The following is a 24,346-nucleotide window of genomic DNA, read 5'->3' as shown; positions in this document are numbered from 1 at the left end:
TGTAGTTAGTTTAGGGAATTAATTTAATTATAGTGTAGTGTTAGGTGTAATTGTAACTTAGGTTAGGGTTTATTTTACAGGTAAATTTGTATTTATTTTAGCTAGGTAGTTATTAAATAGTTAATAACTATTTAATAACTATTGTACCTAGTTAAAATAAATACTAACTTGCCTATAAAATAAAAATAAACCCTGAGATAGCTACAATGCAACTATTAGTTATATTGTAGCTATCTTAGGCCTAGATTTAGATTTGGGCGGTAGCCGTCAAAACCAGCGTTAGAGGCTCCTAACGCTCGTTTTAGGCTACCGCCGGTATTTGGAGTCAGTCAGGAAAGGGTCTAACGCTCACTTTTTAGCCGCGACTTTTCCATACCGCAGATCCCCCTACGCCATTTGCGTATCCTATCTTTTCAATGGGATCTTTCTAACGCCGGTATTTAGAGTCGTGGCTGAAGTGAACGTTAGAAATCTAACGACAAAACTCCAGCCGCAGAAAAAAGTCAGTAGTTAAGAGCTTTCTGGGCTAACGCCGGTTTATAAAGCTCTTAACTACTGTGCTCTAAAGTACACTAACACCCATAAACTACCTATGTACCTCTAAACCAAGGTCCCCCCACATCGCCGCCACTATATTTAAATTTTTTAACCCCTAATCTTCTGCTCCGTACACTGCCGCCAGCTACGTTACCCCTATGTACCCCTAATCTGCTGCCCCTAACACCGCCGACCCCTATATTATATTTATTAACCCCTAACCTGCCGCCCCCGCTATCGCTGACCCCTGCATATTATTATTAACCCCTAATCTGCCGCTCCGTACACCACCGCCACCTACATTATAGCTATGTACCCCTAATCTGCTGCCCCTAACACCGCCGACCCCTATATTATATTTATTAACCCCTAATCTGCCGCCCCCGCTATCGCTGACCCCTGCATATTATTATTAACCCCTAATCTGCCGCTCCGTACACCACCGCCACCTACATTATAGCTATGTACCCCTAATCTGCTGCCCCTAACACCGCCGACCCCTATATTATATTTATTAACCCCTAATCTGCCCCCTCAACGTCGCCTCCACCTGCCTACACTTATTAACCCCTAATCTGCCGAGCAGACCGCACCGCTACTATAATAAAGTTATTAACCCCTAATCCGCCTCACTCCCGCCTCAATAACCATATAATAAATAATATTAAGCCCTAATCTGCCCTCCCTAACATCGCCGACACCTAACTTTAATTATTAACCCCTAATCTGCCGACCTAATCTCACCGCTACTGTAATAAACGTATTAACCCCTAAAGCTAAGTCTAACCCTAACACTAACAACCCCTAAGTTAAATATAATTTAAATCTAATGAAATAAATTAACTCTTATTAAATAAATTATTCCTATTTAAAGCTAAATACTTACCTGTAAAATAAATCCTAATATAGCTACAATATAAATTATATTATATTATAGCTATTTTAGGATTTATATTTATTTTACAGGTAACTTTGTATTTATTTTAACTAGGTACAATAGCTATTAAATAGTTAAGAACTATTTAATAGCTAAAATAGTTAAAATATTTACAAATTTACCTGTAAACCTAACACTACACTATCAATAAATAAATTAAATAAAATACCTACAATTACCTACAATTAAACCTAACACTACACTATCAATAAATGAATTAAATACAATACCTACAAATAACTACAATTAAATAAACTAACTAAAGTACAAAAAATAAAAAAGAACTAAGTTACAAAAAATAAAAAAATATTTACAAACATTAGAAAAATATTACAACAATTTTAAACTAATTACACCTACTCTAAGCCCCCTAATAAAATAACAAAGCCCCCCAAAATAAAAAAAATGCCCTACCCTATTCTAAATTAAAAAAGTTCAAAGCTCTTTTATCTTACCAGCCCTGAACAGAGCCCTTTGCGGGGCATGCCCCAAGAAATTCAGCTCTTTTGCCTGTAAAAAAACACATACAATACCCCCCCCCAACATTACAACCCACCACCCACATACCCCTAATCTAACCCAAACCCCCCTTAAATAAACCTAACACTAAGCCCCTGAAGATCTTCCTACCTTATCTTCACCTCACCGGGTATCACCGATCGGTCCTGGCTCCAAAATCTTCATCCAACCCAAGCGGGGGCTGGCGATCCATAATCCTGCGGCTGAAGAGGTCCAGAAGAGGCTCCAAAGTCTTCATCCTATCCGGGAAGAAGAGGCGATCCAGACCGGCAACCATCTTGATCCAAGCGGCATCTTCTATCTTCATCCGATGAGGAACGGCTCCATTGTGAAGACCTCCAGCGCGGATCAATCTTCTTCCGACGGAGTCCAACTGAAGAATGACGGTTCCTTTAAGGGACGTCATCCAAGATGGCGTCCCTCGAATTCCGATTGGCTGATAGGATTCTATCAGCCAATCGGAATTAAGGTAGGAAAATTCTGATTGGCTGATGGAATCAGCCAATCAGAATCAAGTTCAATCCGATTGGCTGATCCGATCAGCCAATCAGATTGAGCTCACATTCTATTGGCTGTTCCGATCGGAAGAAGATTGGTCCGCGCTGGAGGTCTTCACGATGGAGCCGTTCCTCATCGGATGAAGATAGAAGATGCCGCTTGGATCAAGATGATTGCCGGTCTGGATCGCCTCTTCTTCCCGGATAGGATGAAGACTTTGGAGCCTCTTCTGGACCTCTTCAGCCGCAGGATTATGGATCGAAAGCCCCCGCTTGGGTTGGATGAAGATTTTGGAGCCAGGACCGATCGGTGATACCCGGTGAGGTGAAGATAAGGTAGGAAGATCTTCAGGGGCTTAGTGTTAGGTTTATTTAAGGGGGTTTGGGTTAGATTAGGGGTATGTGGGTGGTGGGTTGTAATGTTGGGAGGGGGGGGGTATTGTATGTGTTTTTTTACAGGCAAAAGAGCTGAATTCTTTGGGGCATGCCCCGCAAAGGGTCCTGTTCAGGGCTGGTAAGGTAAAAGAGCTTTGAACTTTTGTAATTTAGAATAGGGTAGGGCATTTTTTTATTTTTGGGGGCTTTGTTATTTTATTAGGGGGCTTAGAGTAGATGTAATTAGTTTAAAATTGTTGTAATATTTTTCTAATGTTTGTAAATATTTTTTTATTTTTTGTAACTTAGTTCTTTTTTATTTTTTATACTTTAGTTAGTTTATTTAATTGTAGTTATTTGTAGGTATTGTATTTAATTCATTTATTGATAGTGTAGTGTTAGGTTTAATTGTAGGTAATTGTAGGTATTTTACAGGTAAATTTGTAAATATTTTAACTATTTTAGCTATTAAATAGTTCTTAACTATTTAATAGCTATTGTACCTGGTTAAAATAAATACAAAGTTACCTGTAAAATAAATATAAATCCTAAAATAACTATAATATAATTATAATTTATATTGTAGCTATATTAGGATTTATTTTACAGGTAAGTATTTAGTTTTGAATAGGAATAATTTATTTAATAAGAGTTCATTTATTTTGTTAGATTTAAATTATATTTAACTTAGGGGGGGTGTTAGTGTTAGGGTTAGACTTAGCTTTAGGGGTTAATACATTTATTAGAATAGCGGTGAGCTCCAGTCGGCAGTTTAGGGGTTAATGTTTGAAGTTAGGTGTCGGCGATGTTAGGGAGGGCAGATTAGGGGTTAAAACTATTTATTATAGGGTTATTGAGGTGGGAGTGAGGCGGATTAGGGGTTAATAACTTTATTATAATAGAGGTGCGGTCCGCTCGGCAGATTAGGGGTTAATAAGTGTAGGCAGGTGGAGGCGACGTTGTGGGGGGCAGATTAGGGGTTAATAAATATAATATAGGGGTCGGCGGTGTTAGGGGCAGCAGATTAGTGGTACATAGGGATAATGTAAGTAGCGGCGGTTTACGGAGCGGCAGATTAGGGGTTACAAAAATATGCAGGGGTCAGCGATAGCGGGGGAGGCAGAATAGGGGTTAATAAGTGTAAGGTTAGGGGTGTTTAGACTCGGGGTACATGTTAGAGTGTTAGGTGCAGACGTAGGAAGTGTTTCCCCATAGCAAACAATGGGGCTGCGTTAGGAGCTGAACGCGGCTTTTTTGCAGGTGTTAGGTTTTTTTTTCAGCTCAAACAGCCCCATTGTTTTCTATGGGGGAATCGTGCATGAGCACGTTTTTGAAGCTGGCCGCGTCCGTAAGCACCGCTGGTATCGAGAGTTGAAGTTGCGGTAAATATGCTATACGCTCTTTTTTTGGAGCCTAACGCAGCCATTCTGTGAACTCTAAATACCAGCGGTATTTAAAAGGTGCGGCCAGAAAAAAGCCAGCGTAGCTAACGCACCCCTTTGGCCGCAGAACTCTAAATCTAGGCGTTAGGGTTTATTTTATAGGTAAGTATTTAGTTTTAAATAGGAATAATTTAATTAATTGTAGTAATTTTATTTAGATTTATTTAAATTATATTTAAGTTAGGGGGGTTAGGGTTAGACTTAGGGTTAGGGGTTAATACTTTTAATATAGTTGTAGCGACGTTGGGGGCAGCAGATTAGGGGTTAATAAATGTAGGTAGGTGTCGGCGATGTTAGGAACGGCAGATTAGGGGTTAATAAAATTCAACTAGTGTTTGCGAGGCGGGAGTGCAGCAGTTTAGGGGTTAATATGTTTATTTAAGTGGCGGCTATGTCCGGTCGGCAGATTAGGGGTTAAAAACTTTATTTAAGTGTTTGCGATGTGGGGGGGGGGCTCGGTTTAGGGGTTAATAGGTAGTTTATGGGTGTTATTGTACTTTTTAGCACTTTAGTTAAGAGTTTTATGTTACGGCGTTAGCCCATAAAACTCTTAACTACTGACTTTTAAATGCGGTAGGAGTCTTGACAGGAGAGGGTGTACCGCTCATTTTCTCCAAGACTCGTTATGCCGGCGTTAGGAAAATCCCATTGGAAAGATAGGATACGCAATTGACGTAAGGGGATTTGCGGTATGCTCGAGTCGCGGAAGAAAAGTGAGCGGTACACCTCTACCTGCCAGACTCGTAATACCAGCGGGCATTAAAAAGCAGCGTTGGGACCTCTCAACGCTGCTTTTTAAGGCTAACACAAGACTCGTAATCTAGGCGATTGTAATTTAGGAGTTAGCACTGATTGGCTAAAATGCATGACGTTCAAAAGCACTGAGATAAGGGGGAAGTCTGCAGATGCTTATATACAAGTTAATCACAGAGGTAATACATGTATTAATATAACAGTGTTCGTTATGCAAAACTGGGGGATAGGTAATAAAGGGATTATCTATCTTTTTAAACAATAATATTTTGCAAGTAGACTGTCCCTTTAACTATATGCTGCATTGCAGCCTCTTAACCAGAATACTGCTGGACAGCAACAGTAATACAATCCAGCAATTACCAGCCATGTGATGCATGGGAACTGCATTGTTTATTGATATGTTAAACACACAGTTATTTGTCAGCAGCGAGACTGTGCTATTTTAGAGAGAGGGACTAATAGCATGGTCTTGCCTCTCCCGGCAAGAACTAAGTTATTATAGGCACACAATCCCTTAACGACCAGCGATGTTCCATTACATTTAAATAGCTTCTATTTAATAATTTTCATATAAAAAATATTTAGCATTCCTGTTTATTCACAATAATGATAAAGTAATAATAATGACCTGAAAGTGCAGCTATATTTCAACCTGAGGGTACATAGTTTTGGTGAATCCATGTTTTTTGTTTTTTTTTGCAAAACCTTCATTATGCTCTCTATAACATGTTTTCCACCACTTGTGCTCTGAATGTTTGCTCTACAAATTTAGTTGGAGCATTTTGAAGATATTTCTTCATGCATTCATAATCAAAAAAGTATAGGCTTTATTGAAGTCATGCTGTTTCTGAATATAATTGCATGCTTTTATTATACTTGATGGACATTTTAATGAAGCAAAGTGAATGTTCAATGAGACTATATTTTAATACAAGTATTCCGAATATCTCATATACACCATTAAGTAAGAAATCACAAATTGATTTTTTCAGATTCTGTAATTGGACCAGACATCTACCGTGCACTATGTTGTCTCAAAAAAAAAGTTATTTTAACACAGGTCATAGAGGGGACAACTAAAGCAGAAATGTTCTATGTATCTAAAATGGTCTATTCTATTCCAGATCCCCTAAGCCTAGCTTGCTAGGCTGGAACACACCTTTGTATTTATAAGGATATTTCTATATTTTTTACACAAGTGAATAAATATATTTTCTGAACCAAGGGATAGTGGCCTATTTTTTAATAAGTTGTTATTTTATTCAGCATTAAAATGGTTTATCATTTTTAACCTCTTTATTATTGAGGGTCAAAATGTAATGTAATATTTTTCAATCTAAACAAATAAAGCCCCACACCTCTAAATTAATTAAAAAAAAAATGCCCACCAGGTATACTTGTTCTCTCTGATAAGCCATTTCCATTATCTGATAGATTTCCATCAATGTAAACATTCCAAGATCCATCTGTACTTGACCATGAAACTGCAATATGATGCCATTTTCCATCATTCACTGAGGGACAATTTGTTATTTTCCCATTTCCATTGACATAAAGTACCCACCTGTGCAATAAATAGCAAATCATCAGCAATATTATTGGCACATTTATATAAAAAAAAAAAAAAAAATACCCAGAAACAACTGTTATAGATAAATATACTTGAAAAATAATGCAGCATAATTGTAAAACACTGACATGGAAATGTCACATAAACATCTCTAAGTAAAAAGGGAAGATATTTAACGTCAAAATTTCTTCAGCTTACCAGAATAAGTGCTCTGTCAACAATTATACTTCAGCTGTTGTCCAGCTGCAATTTGAAAAAAATAGCCAATCAGCAACAGCAGTGCTGAGGTCATACTTTGCTGTGATTTCATGAGATTTCACTGACATATTGTGAGATTTCATAGAAAACTTCCTTAAACTGAATAGGAAAATAACATGACAGTGACTGCACACGCAAGATGCACAGACCCTTGCAAGTCTTGGGACTAGCATCCTGACTGGCTGCTTAAAGTCTCTTTACAGTGGGGTGTGAACTTTTAGGTAAAATATCTTACTTTTTTACATAGAGATGTTAGGGTGATATTTTGTAGTCAGCTTTTTAAAGCTATGCTGCATCACTTTCAAGTGCTTCAACATTTTTGTATTGTTTTATTTAATAGACGAGCAAGCACATTTGCTATCTTCTAAAAATGTCTATTTAAATACTGTTATATGGTAATAACTGTAAAATTTAAAAAAATATGTTAAACATTTTTAACAAGATTTGATGTTCTCCTGAAAAATACATTAGTGTAATCTCTGCAAACATAAATGCCTCCATGTCTGTATCTGTGAAACTCAGAGGTGTAAACAAAAGCAATAACTGATAAACTCTATTGACTTCCCTTGAATATTATATGATTGAATAGTCGGTTACTGCAATGTTAATTATGAACATCTTTGCAAACTTTTTACTGATACTTTTATTGGACTTTAGTTGATTAAATTTAAATGTTCAGAACTTCTTCACTGCCATTATTATCCCTGTTATTAATAAACAACTTTAGATGCAACATTGCTTGAAACATACAGATAACAATATACACTGTGTGGCCACTTTATTAGGTACAGCCCTGCTGTGCACACAAATGGTTTGTTTCACTACGTTGCACGTTACATGGCCACAGTTTTGATATAAATACAGCAGAACAACCACATGAATGGGGAAGAGCAGTGATCTAATGGACTTTACACTTGACATGATATCAGGTGCAAGACGTGCTAGAAGAAGTGTATCTGAAAAAGCAGTACTCCTGAACTTTTCACATACCACAGTTTCAAGGGTGTATCAAAAATGGTGCAATAAACAAAAAACATCCAGTCAGCGGAAGAAAAATGTTCGTTGATGAGAGAGGTCAGAGGAGGATGGCTAGACTTGTGCAAGCAAACAGACAGGCCACAAATTCACGAATCACATCAGAATTCAACCTTTCTTCAGATAAAAAAATATTGCAAAGCTGTTGAAGCCCATCAGCAATCACTAGGCACACCTTGTTTTGAGGATGGGCTACAACAGCTGGCGATCACGTTGGGTACCGTTGTTATCATAGAAGAACAAGAGAGAACGCCTTCTGTGAGCACAACAACACCAGCACTGGACTATCAAAGACTGGAAAAAGGTTGCTTGGTCTGACAAGTAGAAGTTCCAAGTGCGTGATGTTGGTGGCAGGCTCCAAATTCGGCAAAAAAGCATGAATCCATGGACCTGTCATGTCTGATAAAAACTGTGCAATATGGTGGGGGTGGTGTTATGGTGTGGGGAATGTTTTCCTGGCACACGTTGGGACCATTGATACCCCTAGATTCATGTCTGAATGTCACAGTGTACGTAAACATAATTGTTGATCAAGTGCATCCATTCATGTTGACAGTTTATCCTCAGGCAGATGGCTACTTCCTGCAGGATAATGTGCCAGTGCAAAAAGCCTGCATCACTATGGGATGGTTCCTGGTACATGACAATGACTTTTCTTTGCTGCAGTGGCCTGCTCAGTCCCCAGATCTTCATCCTATTGAACATCTTTGGGATGAGCTGGAAAGGGCTATTCCCTGCAGGCCTACACTTCCATTGAATTCCTCCATTGAATATCCAGGAGTTGCGTGACATACCTGGAGTTGCATGACACACTCATGTCTGCATGGTACACAATACCTCCAGAATGTTTTCAGCATCTTGTTGAATCCATGCATAGACTAATTCAGGCTGTTTTTGATGGCTAAAGGAGGCTCAACATGCTGCTAGGTAGCTGTATCTAATAAAATGGCCACACAGTGTATATAGCAGGCATAATCAAATTTTTCAAGTTGCTTAGGCAGAATACTCCATCTATGTATGGTCCTTTTTATTTATATTCTACCTCTCACATACCCTAACACTTTTTGTAATATAAATATAATATTCCTAACAGATATCACGTTACAATATAATACATGAGTAGTTATTAACCATTAATTCACAGAGTAATCGCACTGCTGTTCAACTCTCTCCCTGCTTTTCAACTCTCTTTCTGATGTTCAACTGCTCTCTCTCTCTGCAGATCAACTCTCTTTTTGCTCACAAGCTACCCTCCCCCACTCCCAATCAGACACCACCAAAAAGGCACACACACTTCTCACGCATCCTTTTTTCATGTATCCACCACCTCAGAACTGTAATTCCTCGACTGCAGAGCTGCTAACAGCTGCAGATATTGCGTGTCATACAACTGTGATGGACATAAAACTAATACCAGCTCCAGCATTGTGCATATATAGTAAAAAATAAAATAAGTAAACAGTCATGATAACAAAATGGGAAATCCCTTCAAAAAGTTCTAGGGACAAAAGGGACAGTGTGTGTAATAAACGGGACAATCCTGTTAAAGATGGGATGTCTGGTCACTCAAAGGTCTCATCTTACATCATTTTTAATACTGTTTCAGGCTTCATATGAGGCTTTTTGTTTCATGCTTGAGAAATGTGTGTTTGGTGACTTCATTGATTGTTTACATTGCTGAACAGACTGTAGAGAAGCAGCTTATATTTGATGAGTAAGAGAGCTGAACATATTGCATTCTGGGTGTATTAATGACCATGAGCAAGGGAAACAAGAGCCTAAAAATGTCATTGTAATGTTGTATTGTTAATAAAGCTGACACTCTGGTGAGTGCCAGTGTTCTTCATAGGATGAAAATTAGGGCCCCATGACCTAAAGCTCTCTGTTCTAAAATGATCCTCCAGCACTGCAACATCCTTCACAGGATTCTAGAAAGGTTATTTTTGATCATCAGGCTCTTAGCCTTGTCTTCTAATTTTGTAACTTATAATATATTGCATTACTGAGTATATATATATATATATATATATATATATATATATATATATATATATATATAATATATATATATATACACACACACACACACACACACACACACAAATTTTTGGCACACCTGCATTTCTGTCAGATAATGCACCACTTTGCGCAAAACATTGTTGCAATTACAAATGTTTAGGCATTCTCATGTTTATTTCTTTTGTTTGTATTGGTATGACACAAAAAAGTGGAGGGGAATAAAAGACAAATCTGACTCAAAACTCCAAAAATGGACTGGGCAAAATAATTGGCACCTTCTCAAAATTGTAAGAAATAATTGCATTGTGATGCTCCTGTAATTTGTAATTAAACTCACCTGTATCAATTAACAGGTGCTGACAATATAGAAATAACACCGGCAACCAGTTAAAATTGTGAATTATTGACTCAACCTCTCTATTGTGTGCCTCTGTATGCCACACTGAGCATGGACAAGAGAAAGAGCAGCAAAGAATTTTCTGAGGATTTGAGAACAAAAATTCTGGAAAAGCATGGACAATCTCAAGGTTACACGTCCATCTCCAGAGATCTTAATGTTCCTGTGTTCACTGTGCGCAACATTGTCAAGAAGTATACAGCCCATGGCACTGTAGCTAATCTCCCTGGATGTAGACGATAGAGAAAAATGAATCAAAGATTTTAATGAAGGATTGTTTGTATGGTGGATAAAGAACCTCAATCCACTTCCAGAAAAATTCAAGCTGACCTTCAGGCACATTGTACAAATGTGTCAGCTGGCACTATACGTTGCCATCTGAATGAAAAGTGACGCTATGATAGGAGGACCCCACTGCTGACACAGAAACAAAAAAAGCCAGATTGGAGTTTGCCAAAACTTAGGAACCTGAGGAAGCCAAAATCTTTTTGGGAGAATGTACAGTGCACAGGCAAAACAAAATTACAGCTTTTTGGTAAAGCCCATCATTCTACTTTTTTCAGAAAAAGAAATGAGGCTTTTAAAGAAAAGAAAAGAGTCCCTACAGTCAAACATGGTGGAGGTTCACTGATGTTTTGGGTTGCTTTGCTGCTTCAGGCACTAGATGTCTTGACTGTGTGCATGGCATTATGAAATCTGAAGACTACCAAATAATGATGTGGTACAATGTAGGGTCCAGTGTCAGCAATTTGGGTCTCCATCAGAGGTTATGGGTCCTACAGCAGGACAATGACCCAAAGCACCCAGGAATTGGTTTAAGACAAAGCGCTGGAGAGTACTGAACTAGCCAGCAATGAGTGCAGATCTCAATCCCATAGAGCACCTGTGGAGAGATCTCAAAACAGTAGTTGGGAAAAGGAACCATTCCAAACTGAGAGACCTTGAGCAGTTGACGAAAGAAGAGTGATCCAAAATTCAAGTAGAGAGGTGTAAGAAATGTATTGATGGTTACAGGAAGCAATTGATTTAAGTTATTTTTTTCAAGGGGTTTGCCACCAAATATTAAATTAATGGTGCCAATTTTGTCCAGTCCATTTTTGGAGTTTTGCGTGGAACGTGTTAGATTTGGCTTTTTTGTGTCATACCAATACAAACAAAAGAAATACAAATAAGAATGCCTAAACATTAGTAGGTGCAACAATTTTTGGGCAAAATGGTGCATTGGTGAATTATCTGACATAAATGCAGGGGTGCCAATATTTTTGGCCACGACTATATATATATATATATATATATATATATATATATATAAAGAGATAGATAGATAGATAGATAGATAGAGATAGATAGATAGAGATAGATAGATAGATAGATATATGGAATATAAATGCATGGCAGTCTCTTTTATTACATGCTTATCACTTTGGATATGATTAAAAGCTTTAGGTAACATTTGATGGGAACTAAGATTGGTGTCCACTATACTTTACGTGGTTTTAGAGTGTTTTCATAATTAAGACTATTCAGATACACCATCCTTAAGAAAAGCTAATGCAAATTAGTTGTCTACAAAAATCCCCATTAACACTTACGTAATTAACCCCACCCATATAATCTGAATATCCCTAATATATTTATCTCCCTTTAATTGTTATTTCTCTCTACCTCTGGAATCCTCTACTGCAATTAAATACTTTAAAATATGTATTCCTACTGTGGGAATCCCAACCAAAATAAATCCACCACATACAGAAATAGAAGTGCTCTACAAGGAATGAACAACAGCTCAGCAGCTTGTTCCATGGGCAGTTAAAATAAATCCCCCCTGAGGGACCGAATCACAAAAACTCCATTGTAAAAGGTCATATGCTGACAGTCTCTTATAATGGGTGGTCTTTTGGGTGGGAACTTCTTAAGGGTATTGGGAAAATACCTTCTGATGGTGTGAAGATGGATCCCTTATGTTGAGGGTTGTGGCACTGGAGGATTCACAGTGGTTTGGAATTATTATAAGTGAAATCTCTTGTAGTAGGCTTTCCAGATGTCAAAGGGTTTGATCACATAAGAAGGACATGTACAGTAGGGAATCTTGGAGGTGTCACTAACCTAGTATAGTTTTTTTTTTTTTTAAAGTATGTTTTCAAGTTGGAAAATTAAGTTATCTGTTTCGGAGTTAAGAATGTAAAATAGGCCATTGTATTTGTATGTGACACACACAAATAATCTGCACTTTATATATGGCAGGGGTTTATTACAGGGATATAAGTATATAAAATTGTTAGACCAACAGTAAACTACAGTGTCTGTTTGACCTCAGAATGTCAATTATACTTTTTAAGATACATGCAACATGGGATTTTGCCAGATTTCATTTTTGTTCTTCAATTCCTGCAAAGTGATAGTTTAGATTTGTGTATAGTGTGCCAAAGTTTGTAATACGCCATATAAAATAATAAAAAAGGATACATGAAAAAATACATAACATGTTATGATAAAACAATTTAGTTTAATTTTTATTAATTAATAAATTGTGCTTACCCATTATAATCTGTCAAAAGGAATGTATTATCACTGCCATTTTCAACTGCATAAGATACTGGTGTTCCATAATTGAACATATCTGATGAATTCATCCAGAATGCACAGGTTATAGCACTAAGAGTTGGCATGACATTGTCGAGCAAGGCATATCCATATATACCAGATACTTCAAAATCCAAGTTAAATCCAGTGGATTGTTCTGCAGTAACAAATAATATTAAGATATATTTCTTCAAAAAGATTAAAACAATGATTAATTGGTAATAATAAATAGATTATATTAATAAACAATGTGCATAAAGAATAATTTCTTCAGAGTTCATGTAAATATTTTAAAAATCATCACCAATATGGAGATAAATCTCACAAAACCTTTGGAAATCTCTTAAAGATCTTATATTATAATGTAAGTGTCTTTAGTTCACACCCAATTGTGAAATTAACAGCACTTGAGATAAATGTGCCTTTCTAAAATTCTTGGAGAACCTCACAGTACTGACAAGACTAGTGAGATAATGTTAAAGACTCAGGCCCCTTGTTTGATATAGAATAATTGTGGATATTTTAAGTTATATTGAAAAGAGTATGATGGTAGACCATTATATTAGAAAGCAAATTGTATAGTGTATGGACTTCTTAAAAAATATAATACAATGAAATGATGGAGAATTTTGGTTCCTCTCCCTTCTCCATTATTTACAATAAAAGTCAAAGAACTTTATAGGATTAATATACACGTAACATAGTGTAGTAATAAGGGGACAGAGGATGCAGATATTTAGTTTTCCATAACTTATTTAGCCTGTTCTATTAACTGATTAACTTATATAACTTTAACAAAAACATATTTAGAACAAACCATTCACATTAGAATAAAACATTTTCACGCTGCCGTAAAATGGAACTTCAATGCAAGTGACGTCATCCAAGATGGCGTCCCTTGCATTCCTATTGGCTGAAAGATTTCAATCAGCCAATAGGATTAGAGCTGCTAAAATAGTGGTAGGATTTTTTAATGTGTAGTTTAGTTTAATTTAATTGGTAGTTAGTTTAATTTTAGTTTAATAATTATAATAGTTTAATTGTTAGTTTAAAATTAATTTATTTAATTTGACAGGTAGGTTTTAATTTAATTTAAGATAGGGAAATTGTAATTGTAATATAAAGTTAAGGGGTCGTTAGGTTAAGGGTTAATAGTTTATTTTAGTATATTTTGTTGTGGGGGGTTTTCAGGGTTAATAGGTTTATTATAGTATATTTCGTTGTGGGGGGCTTTCAGTTTAAGGGTTAATAGTTTATTTTAGTATATCTCGTTGTGGGGGCTTGCGGTTTAGGGATTAATAGGTTTATTATAGCGGCAGTGTGGGAGGAGGGTTTAGGGGTTAAAAACGTTATAATAGTGGTGACAATGTAGGGGAGTGGCAGAATAGGGGTTAATGCATTTTAATAGTGGTGGTGATGTCTGGAGCGGCAGATTAGGGGTTAATACATTTAATATAGTGTTTGCATTGTGGGGGGCCTCGGTTTAGGAGTTAATAGGTAGTTTATGGGTGTTAATGTACTTTGTAACACTTAAGTTATGAGTTTTATGTTACAGATTTGTAGCATAAAACTCATAACTACTGACTTCAGATGGCGGTACGGATCTTGTCGTTATAGGCTGTACTGCTCACTTTTTGGCCTCCCAGGCAAACTTGTAATACTGGCGCTATGGGAGTCCCAAAGTGCGGTACCGACGTTGCGTGACTGGCTAAAAGGTGTGCGGTACACCTATACCAAAAAGACTCGTAATAACAGTGTTAGGTAAAATGAAGCATTATAGGCCATAACAATGCTATTTGACTCATAACGCAAAACGCGTAATCTAGCTGAATATTAGCTGGGAAACATATCTTAAATGTGAGGTTTTGTGACAACTCAAACAAATATATCCTAAAAATGTAGTCTCAATACGGGGTTCCTAGCATTGAGAAAAACATTTACAGATCTCCTATAAAGGTCTAGATTTTATGTGAAGTGCAAAAATGTGTGTTATAGTGTGATTTTTAAATCACTCAAGCACAATCAATTGTGGTTCTATGTGTGTGCTCATATTTAGTTTTTAGCACTTGAGGGTTAGTTGAGGACACAGTAACATCTGCATGTCGGATAGTGTGGGGCTCTAAATCCTTCACATAATAATCTTCTATTGGGGCACACAGTAACATTCATGTTGTATAATCTCTTGAGCACTATGCTGATGGCTCTCTAAGCCAATGGTGCACAAGCAGTGGAGTTCTTTATGTAGTTCTGTACTATACTATTAATAATAACGGTTTACTTCAGGTCTTAAAAAACACTACATTTTACAGATGTATTTTGAATTGAGCTCAAACGCAAAACATTAAGGGATATTAAACAGTATGAGTATAATGTAATATAAAATGATAATATAATTATGAGTAGTTAAAAAACTTTGTAATATACATTCATTATTTATTTTGTCCCATTTTCCTGTATTTTAACTTCAGACAGGGACAGATATAAAACAGGCAATTAAAAAGTCTGTACGAACAAGGCTGTGTGAAACATAGGATTGTTAAAGTAATTATCTAACAGGGTTTCAAAATAGCCTTGTTTGCACAGCATCTTTTATTGGCAGTTTTTTTTTTATCTTCCCTAACTGTCCTCAGCAGGAGGTAATCAAAAAAGTTTGATATTATTCTAATGCTAATATCGGCTTTGAATACATCATATGCCGATTTACTCTTTAATATCCTTCTAACACACCGCGTAATATAAGCGCAATAAGCATGCTAATAGCACTTCCTATGTTATCTATTAAAAATATAGGATCACTAAAATAGTTTCAGCTACCTTAAGATGCTTTGCTTAAAATATTTATCCATCCACTTGTAATGTCAGATTGTGCAATATTCTTTGTGTGAGGTTGAGCAAAAGATGACACACTAAGCTATCAATTGCACTTCGCTTGTAATCTAAACAAAATATATCAGATTAAACTAATTTGTATGTGTTGCAACAAAAAAGTAGCATTTCAAATATTTTTTTTATTATTATTCCAGAACATGTCCCACCCTGCCAATGACCAGCGGTGTCTTTCTAGGTACTTTACCTATGTATTTAACCCAGTTGTGTGGGTTAAACTCATCATTATGGGTCAGTAATGAAAATATGTAATTCACTAACAAATTAGAAAATGTCAATTTTATATTAGACTATCCCTTTAGACAACTTTAATTTCTCTAATTTTTGTTAGAGGTCAACCTATTAACATCTGCCTGAATTGTCTAAAACAGCAAATATAATTAATATGAATGACATTTTCATACCATTTTACCTTTCCATTGGTTTTACCATATAAATAACATTTGATTCTCAAAACCTGTCAGCTAAATCTGACACATAATTTATCTAAAAATATACTGCTAAAGATAATGTTCAAATATCAAATACATATTTTGAGTGTCATAAAAGCTGCAATTTATAATGTTCACAAATAAAATATATACCACATGTTTTATAAATGTTTTATGAATGGTGCGATTTATTTCACTCATTACATAAAGGGACTAACGTTAAATCACATTTTCTGATTAGGTAATAGCAGTTTGTATTTTTTATTTCATCTCCTTTTCTAGCTCATGTAACAGAATATTGTAGCTGTGATGTAAGCATTTAATAATACCTGTTTCACACCTGCTGCCAGAAAATCCTGGTAGACATTTACAGATGTACGAATTCAAACCATCTATACAAGTAGCATTATTCAGGCACGGACTAGATTCACAGTCATCGACATTCATTTCACATTGGTGCCCAATAAAGCCCTCCACACAATGACATCTGAAACATTAAAAGAAACTCATTATTGATCAAAAACAAAATTGGACTTTTGAAGAAGACGCAAGACATTGTTCATCAAAATGAAAGGGCCTTTTAGTATTGTAATTCAGTGCATCACAAACATTTGCTATTTTTTTGTGTTAAAGGGAAATAAGTCATATATCGATTGCACGGAAAATGTACATATTGCTGTAGTTAAAGGGACATGAAACCCAAATTTTTTCTTTCATGATTTAGAAATAGCATGCAATTTTAAACAACTTTTTAGTTCATTTCTATTATCTAATTTGTTTTATTCTCTTGATATTCTTTGCTGAAAAGCATATCTAGATACGCTCAGTAGCCGCTGATTGGTTCCTGCACATAGAAGCCTTGTGTGATTGGCTCACCCATGTGCATTGCTTTTTCTTCAACTAAGAATATCTAAATAATGAAGCAAAATAAATAATAGAAGTAAATTGTAATGTTGTTTAAATTTGTATTCTCTATCTGAATAATGAAAGAAAATTTTAGGGTTTAGTGTCCCTTTAAACTGATCATTGTAACTTAAATGCCAATATAGCTATAGGTTACATTAATGCATATTAGTCTTATCTAAGTGCTACAGGGAAATTACTAAGGTTTAGGTTACAAGTGGAGTGCTGAATTACCGCTTGCCCGTTTGTGGGGGCGCAATAAATAATCAGCCATTACAAGTGGCTGGTTATTGCTACCGCAAGCTCACGGTAGCAACTAGCACTCTGAAAATTAAACAGAGATTAGATCACTGGTTAATTTTCTAAAAGTGTGCCAAATCCCCTCAAAATAGAGGGCATTATAGTTTTTTATTAATAAAACAATTTAAAGGGACAGTCATGTCCAAAAAACCTTTTCATGATTTAAATAGGGCATGCAATTTTAAACAACTTTCCAATTTACTTTTATCACCAATTTTGCTTTGTTCCCTTGGTATTCTTAGTTGAAAACTAAACCTAGGAGGTTCATATGTTAATGTATTAGACCTTGAAGACTGCCTCTAATTTGAATGCATTTTGACCACTAGAGGGCATTAGTTCATGTGTTTTATATAGATAACATTGAACTCATGCATGTGAAGTTACCCTGGAGTGAGCATTGATTGGCTAAAATACAAGTCTGTCAAAAGAACTGAAATAAGGGGGCATTTTGCAGAGGCTTAGATACAAGGTAATCAAAGAGGTTATTACTATAACAGTGTTGGTTATGCAAAACTAGGGAATGGGTAATAAAGGGATTATCTTTCTTTTTAAACAACAAAAATTCTGGTGTTAATTGTCCCTTTAAGTTTTTTTTTATATAAAAAACAACTGAACTATGCAGTTTTGGGGTTTTAAAGTTGATGGGTGTGTGGTGTTAGTTAAAAAAATATCTTTACATTGTGGTCTAAGGGAACTGTGTGTTTACATAAATATATTTAAAAATGCTGCATTCACTGCATGACTTACCCTCCTTTGCTGCGCTAAGGTTCTGATGTCGTCTCCGACAGCATAAGAACAAGGCTCCTATTGGAGCCTATGGAAGTGCGCTCTCATGAGCACAATGCTTCCTAGCAATGCAAATGCGGGCACTTAACTAGTAACTGTGATATTAATAAACTAGAGGACTGGTCAAATAAATGGGATCTGAAATTTAATATTACCAAGAGCAAAATTATGCATATAGGATCCAAAAACCCAAAGGCCAATTATAGTCTCAATGGTACATTACTGACTGTAATTAAAGAAGAAAGGGATTTGGGAATTATTATTTCAGATGATTTAAAATTTGGTACACAATGCCGCAGTGCAGCCAGCAAGGCCAGTCAAATGCTTGGTTGCATTGGAAGAGGTTTTAGTAGCAGAAATAGCAAGGTTCTTATGCCACTTTACAGATCATTAGTTAGACCAAATCTGGAATACTGTATACAGTTCTGGAGACCATATCTTCAGAAAGATATAAATAAACTAGAAGCTGTCCAAAGAGGGCTACTAAAATGGTACATGGTCTAAAATATAAAACGTACAAAGAAAGACTCTATGATCTAAGTATGTATAGTTTAGAGGATAGAAGGGAAAGAGGTGACTTGATAGAAACCTTCAAATATATGAAGGGACTTAATAAAATAGAAGCTGAAAGCATTTTTCACAAAAAAATAAATGCCAAAAACAAGGGGTCACAATCTAAAGTTAGAAGGTAGCAGATTCAGGAGAAATTTAAGGAAGCATTTTTTTACAGAAAGGGTGGTGGATTCATGGAATGAACACCATTTGAGGTGGTAAACACAAAGACTGTAAAGGAATTTAAAAATGCCTGGGACATGCATAAGGTTATCCTAAGGAAAAAGTAACATGTAATATGGGTAGACTTGATGGGCCTTTTTGGTTCTTATCTACCATCAAATTCTATGTTTCTATGTAATACCAGAGCACATTAACTTGCGCTGCTATTACTCAGTGGCATGCTAATATCGCTTGCACGCAAGTGATATTTAGCGCTCCACTTGTAATCTGGCCCTAAATAGGGTACCACCCAACCAGGTCAACGTAGATAACAAATAGACATTTACACAGGCAAAATGTAGTTTTGTCTGAAAGTTTCATTTGGTTCGTACGAATTTCGTCTATGCGGGGATTCGGTTCAGGCCAATATTGGATTTGTTACCGTTATTTCTAATGGGAACAGATAATATAGACAATTAATTCTAACAAATATTACATTACACAATAAGATTCAAACAATTAAAAGAGCCACATTTTCAATGATAAAAAACATACAACTTCTGTATGACTAAAATCCAGCATTTAGTGCTTGACCGGTTGTCTGTAACATAAGACATTAGTGAGACTCTGTCAGGATTGGACAGGTGAAGATGGACAAATGAATGGTCAGACCCCCTGTACATCATTACAAACAAAGGAGCTTATTAACCAAACAATAAAACTTAATTCCCCCTATTCATGCACCTTTTTTTGGTGCCAGACAGCATGAATTATTATTTTATTATTATTATCGGTTATTTGTAGAGCGCCAACAGATTCTGCAGCGCTATAAACAAATGCAGAATACAACAAAACATTTATAGGGATCAAACAGGTAGAGGGCCCTGCCAAGAGTCACACTGTTGTAGTTAGCTCTTAAGAAGGTGATCTACAAACAGCTGGACTCTTAAGTTTACATGCTAAGGGGGTTTATCAATGAAGGAGGCAAGAGGGGTAGGGGTAATGATGGAGTTCTCAACAGTTATAGAGAGATTGGGAGTGGAGATTTTGGAAGAAGGGGGGGGAAATAAGGATCTCAGTTTGGAGAGATTTAGCTTGAGGTATGAACAAACAATAAATGAATGAACAAATCGATTTTGCAATTATTCCTTTTTCGTCTGTCTACTCCAATAATGTATTTGGCTGTTCGTATATCAAATGACTCTAGAGATTTCAATGAATTTACATTCGTCTGAAGGCCGAATGCACATCTCTAATAATAAATAATAAATCTAAAAATAACAGCTCTGTTATAGTGAATTTTTTTTATTTGTGTGTTGTAATCTAGTTGTTAACAATTGATCAATAAAACTCAGCCCTTACAGCTTTTGTTATGTTGTATAATAAATTCTGTCAGTGTATAATAATGAGCATAGCATGTACTTTTTTTAAAAAAGGTGGAAAGCATGTGTAATGGGCATGTCTAATAGGCAAACATGTATAAGCAGAAGTTTTTATGTATGATTAAAGTTATTTATGCTGTCATATATTTTAACAGAAGTATTTTTGCTAATTTATTTAGACTGCTAAACAATATCCTAATTGTGCGACCTATTCCAGTTAATTTCTATTTGCTGTACAAAACTTTAAAAATAACTTAATAAGAATGTTATCAGTATTCCAATCCATTAGAAGCCTGGCTGTTTGAATTAGTTAAACTACCATGTATTTCTTACATTTGGAATAAGTAAAAATTTGAAAACCTATAACAAACTGTCTTTTCTGAGCATTTCTGATGGATTTATGCAGGGGAAGAGTTCTCAGAGATACATGGACACAAAAAACTAAGCAAAAGGGAAACATGGCATCTAATTAATTTACTTTATTTTTCACTTCAATAGACATAAAGGTGCAAAACAAAAACTCTTTCATGTGTTAGGGCATTTTATAATTGCACTAATTAATACTTATAATGACTGCTTCATGTGTATAATTGTTTTTCACTTAAAGGGACATAAAGATGCAAATAGAAAATGGTATAATATGTTAGAGCGTTTTATTATTTCACATTTGCTTGCATATATCTATGTGTTTACTTCCTGCAAAGGTGTTAAACTTACAGTTAAAGGAATAGTAAACCCCAAGGGGCCTAGTTATCAAGCCGTCAACCTCAAATACGCTGGAATTCCGCAGCGTATTTGTGGCGAGGCTGATTCGCCTTAGTTATCAAAGGCTAGAGACCGGCAAAAGTAGAATTTTGTGACGTAAACTTCGATCCGCCGGACTCAGTCCAACACAGATCGATTCTTACGTCACTCCAGATGTTCCGCACACAAGTGCAGCACAATCTGACTACTTTTACTAGTTATCAAAAAACTAGCAGGTACGCTCGGCACTTTTACGGCCCAGCGTACCTGGTTTTCAAACCGCCACCCTGGAGGCGGCGGATCCCATAGGAATCAATGGGAGTCTGACCATAGCGAAAGTACAAGTTCGCTGCTGACAGACATCCCATTGATTCCTATGGGAGCTGTCTACACCTAACACCCTAACATGTACCCCGAGTCTAAACACCACTAATCTGTCCCCCCCTACACCGCAGCAACTAAATAAAGTGTTTAACCCCTAAACCGCCGCTCCCGGAGCCCACCACAAGCTACTCTATACATATTAACCCCTAAACCGCCGCTCCCGGAGCCCACCGCAACTAAAATAAATGTCTTAACCCCTAAACCGCCGCTCCCGGAGCCCACCGCAAGCTACTCTATACATATTAACCCCTAAACCGCCGCTCCCGGACCCTGCCGCAACCTATATTAAATTTATTAACCCCTAATCTGCCCCCCCTACACCGTCGCCACCTATAATACATTTATTAACCCCTATCCTGCCCCCCACTACACCGCCGCCACTTTAATAAATTTATTAACCCCTAAACCTAAGTCTAACACTAACCCTAAATATTAATTAAATAAATCTAAATAATATTTCTATTATGAACTAAATTAATCCTATTTAAAACTAAATACTTACCTTTAAAATAAACCCTAATATAGCTACAATATAAATAATAATTATATTGTAGCTATCTTAGGATTTATTTTTATTTTACAGGCAAATTTCAATTTATTTTAACTAGGTACAATAGCTATTAAATAGTTATTAACTATTTAATAGCTACCTAGCTAAAATAAAGAGAAATTAACCTGTAAAATAAAAACTAACCTAAGTTACAATTACACCTAACACTACACTATACTTTAATAAATTATTCCTATTTAAAACTAAATACTTACCTGTAAAATAAACCCTAAGATAGCTACAATGTAATTAATAATTACATTGTAGCTATTTTAGGATTTATATTTATTTTACAGGTAACTTTGTATTTATTTTAGCTAGTTAGAATAGTTATTAAATAGTTATTAACTATTTAATAACTACCTAGCTAAAAGAAATACAAAATTACCTGTAAAATAAATCCTAACCTAAGTTACAATTAAACCTAACACTACACTATCATTACATTAATTAAATAAATTAACTACAAATAACTACAATTAAATACAATTACATAAACTAACTAAAGTACAAAAAATAAAAAAGCTAAGTTACAAAAAATAAAAAAAATAAGTTACAAACATTTTAAAAATATTACAACAATTTTAAGCTACTTACACCTAATCTAAGCCCCCTAATAAAATAACAAACCCCCCCAAAATAAAAAAATGCCCTACCCTATTCTAAATTAAAAAAGTTCAAAGCTCTTTTACCTTACCAGCCCTTAAAAGGACCTTTTGTGGGGCATGCCCCAAAGAATTAAGCTCTTTTGCCTGTAAAAGAAAAATACAACCCCCCCCAACATTAAAACCCACCACCCACATACCCCTAATCTAACCCAAACCCCCCTTAAAATAACCTAACACTAATCCCCTGAAGATCATCCTACCTTGAGTCGTCTTCACTCAGCCGAGCAGCGATGGAACCGAAGTGGACATCCGGAGTGGAAGAAGTTATCCTCCAAGCGGCGCTGAAGAAATCTTCCATCCGATGAAGTGATCCTCCAAGCGGCGCTGAAGAAGTCTTCGATCCGGGCGATGTCATCTTCCAAGAGGCGCTGAAGAAGTCTTCTATCCGGGCGATGTCATCTTCCAAGCCGGGTCTTCAATCTTCATCCCGCCGACGCGAAACATCCTTCTTTACCGACGGACTACCGACGAATGAAGGCTCCTTTAAGGGACGTCATCCAAGATGGAGTCCCTTCAATACCGATTGGCTAATAGGATTCTATCAGCCAATCGGAATTAAGGTAGGAAAAATCTGATTGGCTGATTGAATCAGCCAATCAGATTCAAGTTCAATCCAATTGGCTGATCCAATCAGCCAATCAGATTGAGCTCACATTCTATTGGCTGACCCCCAACATTAAAACCCACCACCCACATACCCTTAATCTAACCCAAACCCCCCTTAAAATAACCTAACACTAATCCCCTGAAGATCATCCTACCTTGAGTCGTCTTCACTCAGCCGAGCAGCGATGGAACCGAAGTGGACATCCGGAGTGGAAGAAGTTATCCTCCAAGCGGCGCTGAAGAAATCTTCCATCCGATGAAGTGATCCTCCAAGCGGCGCTGAAGAAGTCTTCGATCCAGGCGATGTCATCTTCCAAGAGGCGCTGAAGAAGTCTTCTATCCGGGCGATGTCATCTTCCAAGCCGGGTCTTCAATCTTCATCCCGCCGACGCGAAACATCCTTCTTTACCGACGGACTACCGACGAATGAAGGCTCCTTTAAGGGACGTCATCCAAGATGGAGTCCCTTCAATACCGATTGGCTAATAGGATTCTATCAGCCAATCGGAATTAAGGTAGGAAAAATCTGATTGGCTGATTGAATCAGCCAATCAGATTCAAGTTCAATCCAATTGGCTGATCCAATCAGCCAATCAGATTGAGCTCGCATTCTATTGGCTGATCGGAACAGCCAATAGAATGCGAGCTCAATCTGATTGGCTGATTGGATCAGCCAATCGGATTGAACTTGAATCTGATTGGCTGATTGAATCAGCCAATCAGATTTTTCCTACCTCAATTACGATTGGCTGATAGAATCTTATCAGCCAATCAGAATTGAAGGGACGCCATCTTGGATGACGTCCCTTAAAGGAGCCTTCATTCATCGGTAGTCCGTCGGTAAAGAAGGATGTTCCGCGTCGGCGGGATGAAGATTGAAGACCCGGCTTGGAAGATGACATCGCCCGGATAGAAGACTTCTTCAGCGCCTCTTGGAGGATCACTTCATCGGATAGAAGAAGTCTTCTATCCGGGCGATGTCATCTTCCAAGCCGGGTCTTCAATCTTCATCCCGCCGACGAGGAACATCCTTCTTTACCGACGGACTACCGACGAATGAAGGCTCC

At 36.6% G+C, this 24,346-nt stretch overlaps 1 protein-coding gene across 1 annotated transcript in view; it reads right to left on the bottom strand.

Annotated features, from left to right (window-relative positions):
• The window catches only part of SVEP1 (sushi, von Willebrand factor type A, EGF and pentraxin domain containing 1), an 802,056-nt gene that overhangs the window by 338,038 nt on the left and 439,672 nt on the right, over window positions 1-24,346 (bottom strand). Inside the window, exons 25-27 of the mRNA XM_053702672.1 lie at window positions 16,572-16,729; window positions 12,881-13,082; window positions 6,452-6,627 (exon numbers count right to left, since the gene is read on the bottom strand). Of these exons, the coding sequence (XP_053558647.1) occupies window positions 6,452-6,627; window positions 12,881-13,082; window positions 16,572-16,729 (536 nt within the window). The remainder of the gene's footprint in view (window positions 1-6,451; window positions 6,628-12,880; window positions 13,083-16,571; window positions 16,730-24,346) is intronic.

Source organism: Bombina bombina, chromosome 2 (assembly GCF_027579735.1).
Source record: "Bombina bombina isolate aBomBom1 chromosome 2, aBomBom1.pri, whole genome shotgun sequence".
Classification (NCBI taxonomy): Eukaryota; Metazoa; Chordata; class Amphibia; order Anura; family Bombinatoridae; genus Bombina; species Bombina bombina.
This window is presented reverse-complemented; position numbering and strand designations above follow the sequence as displayed.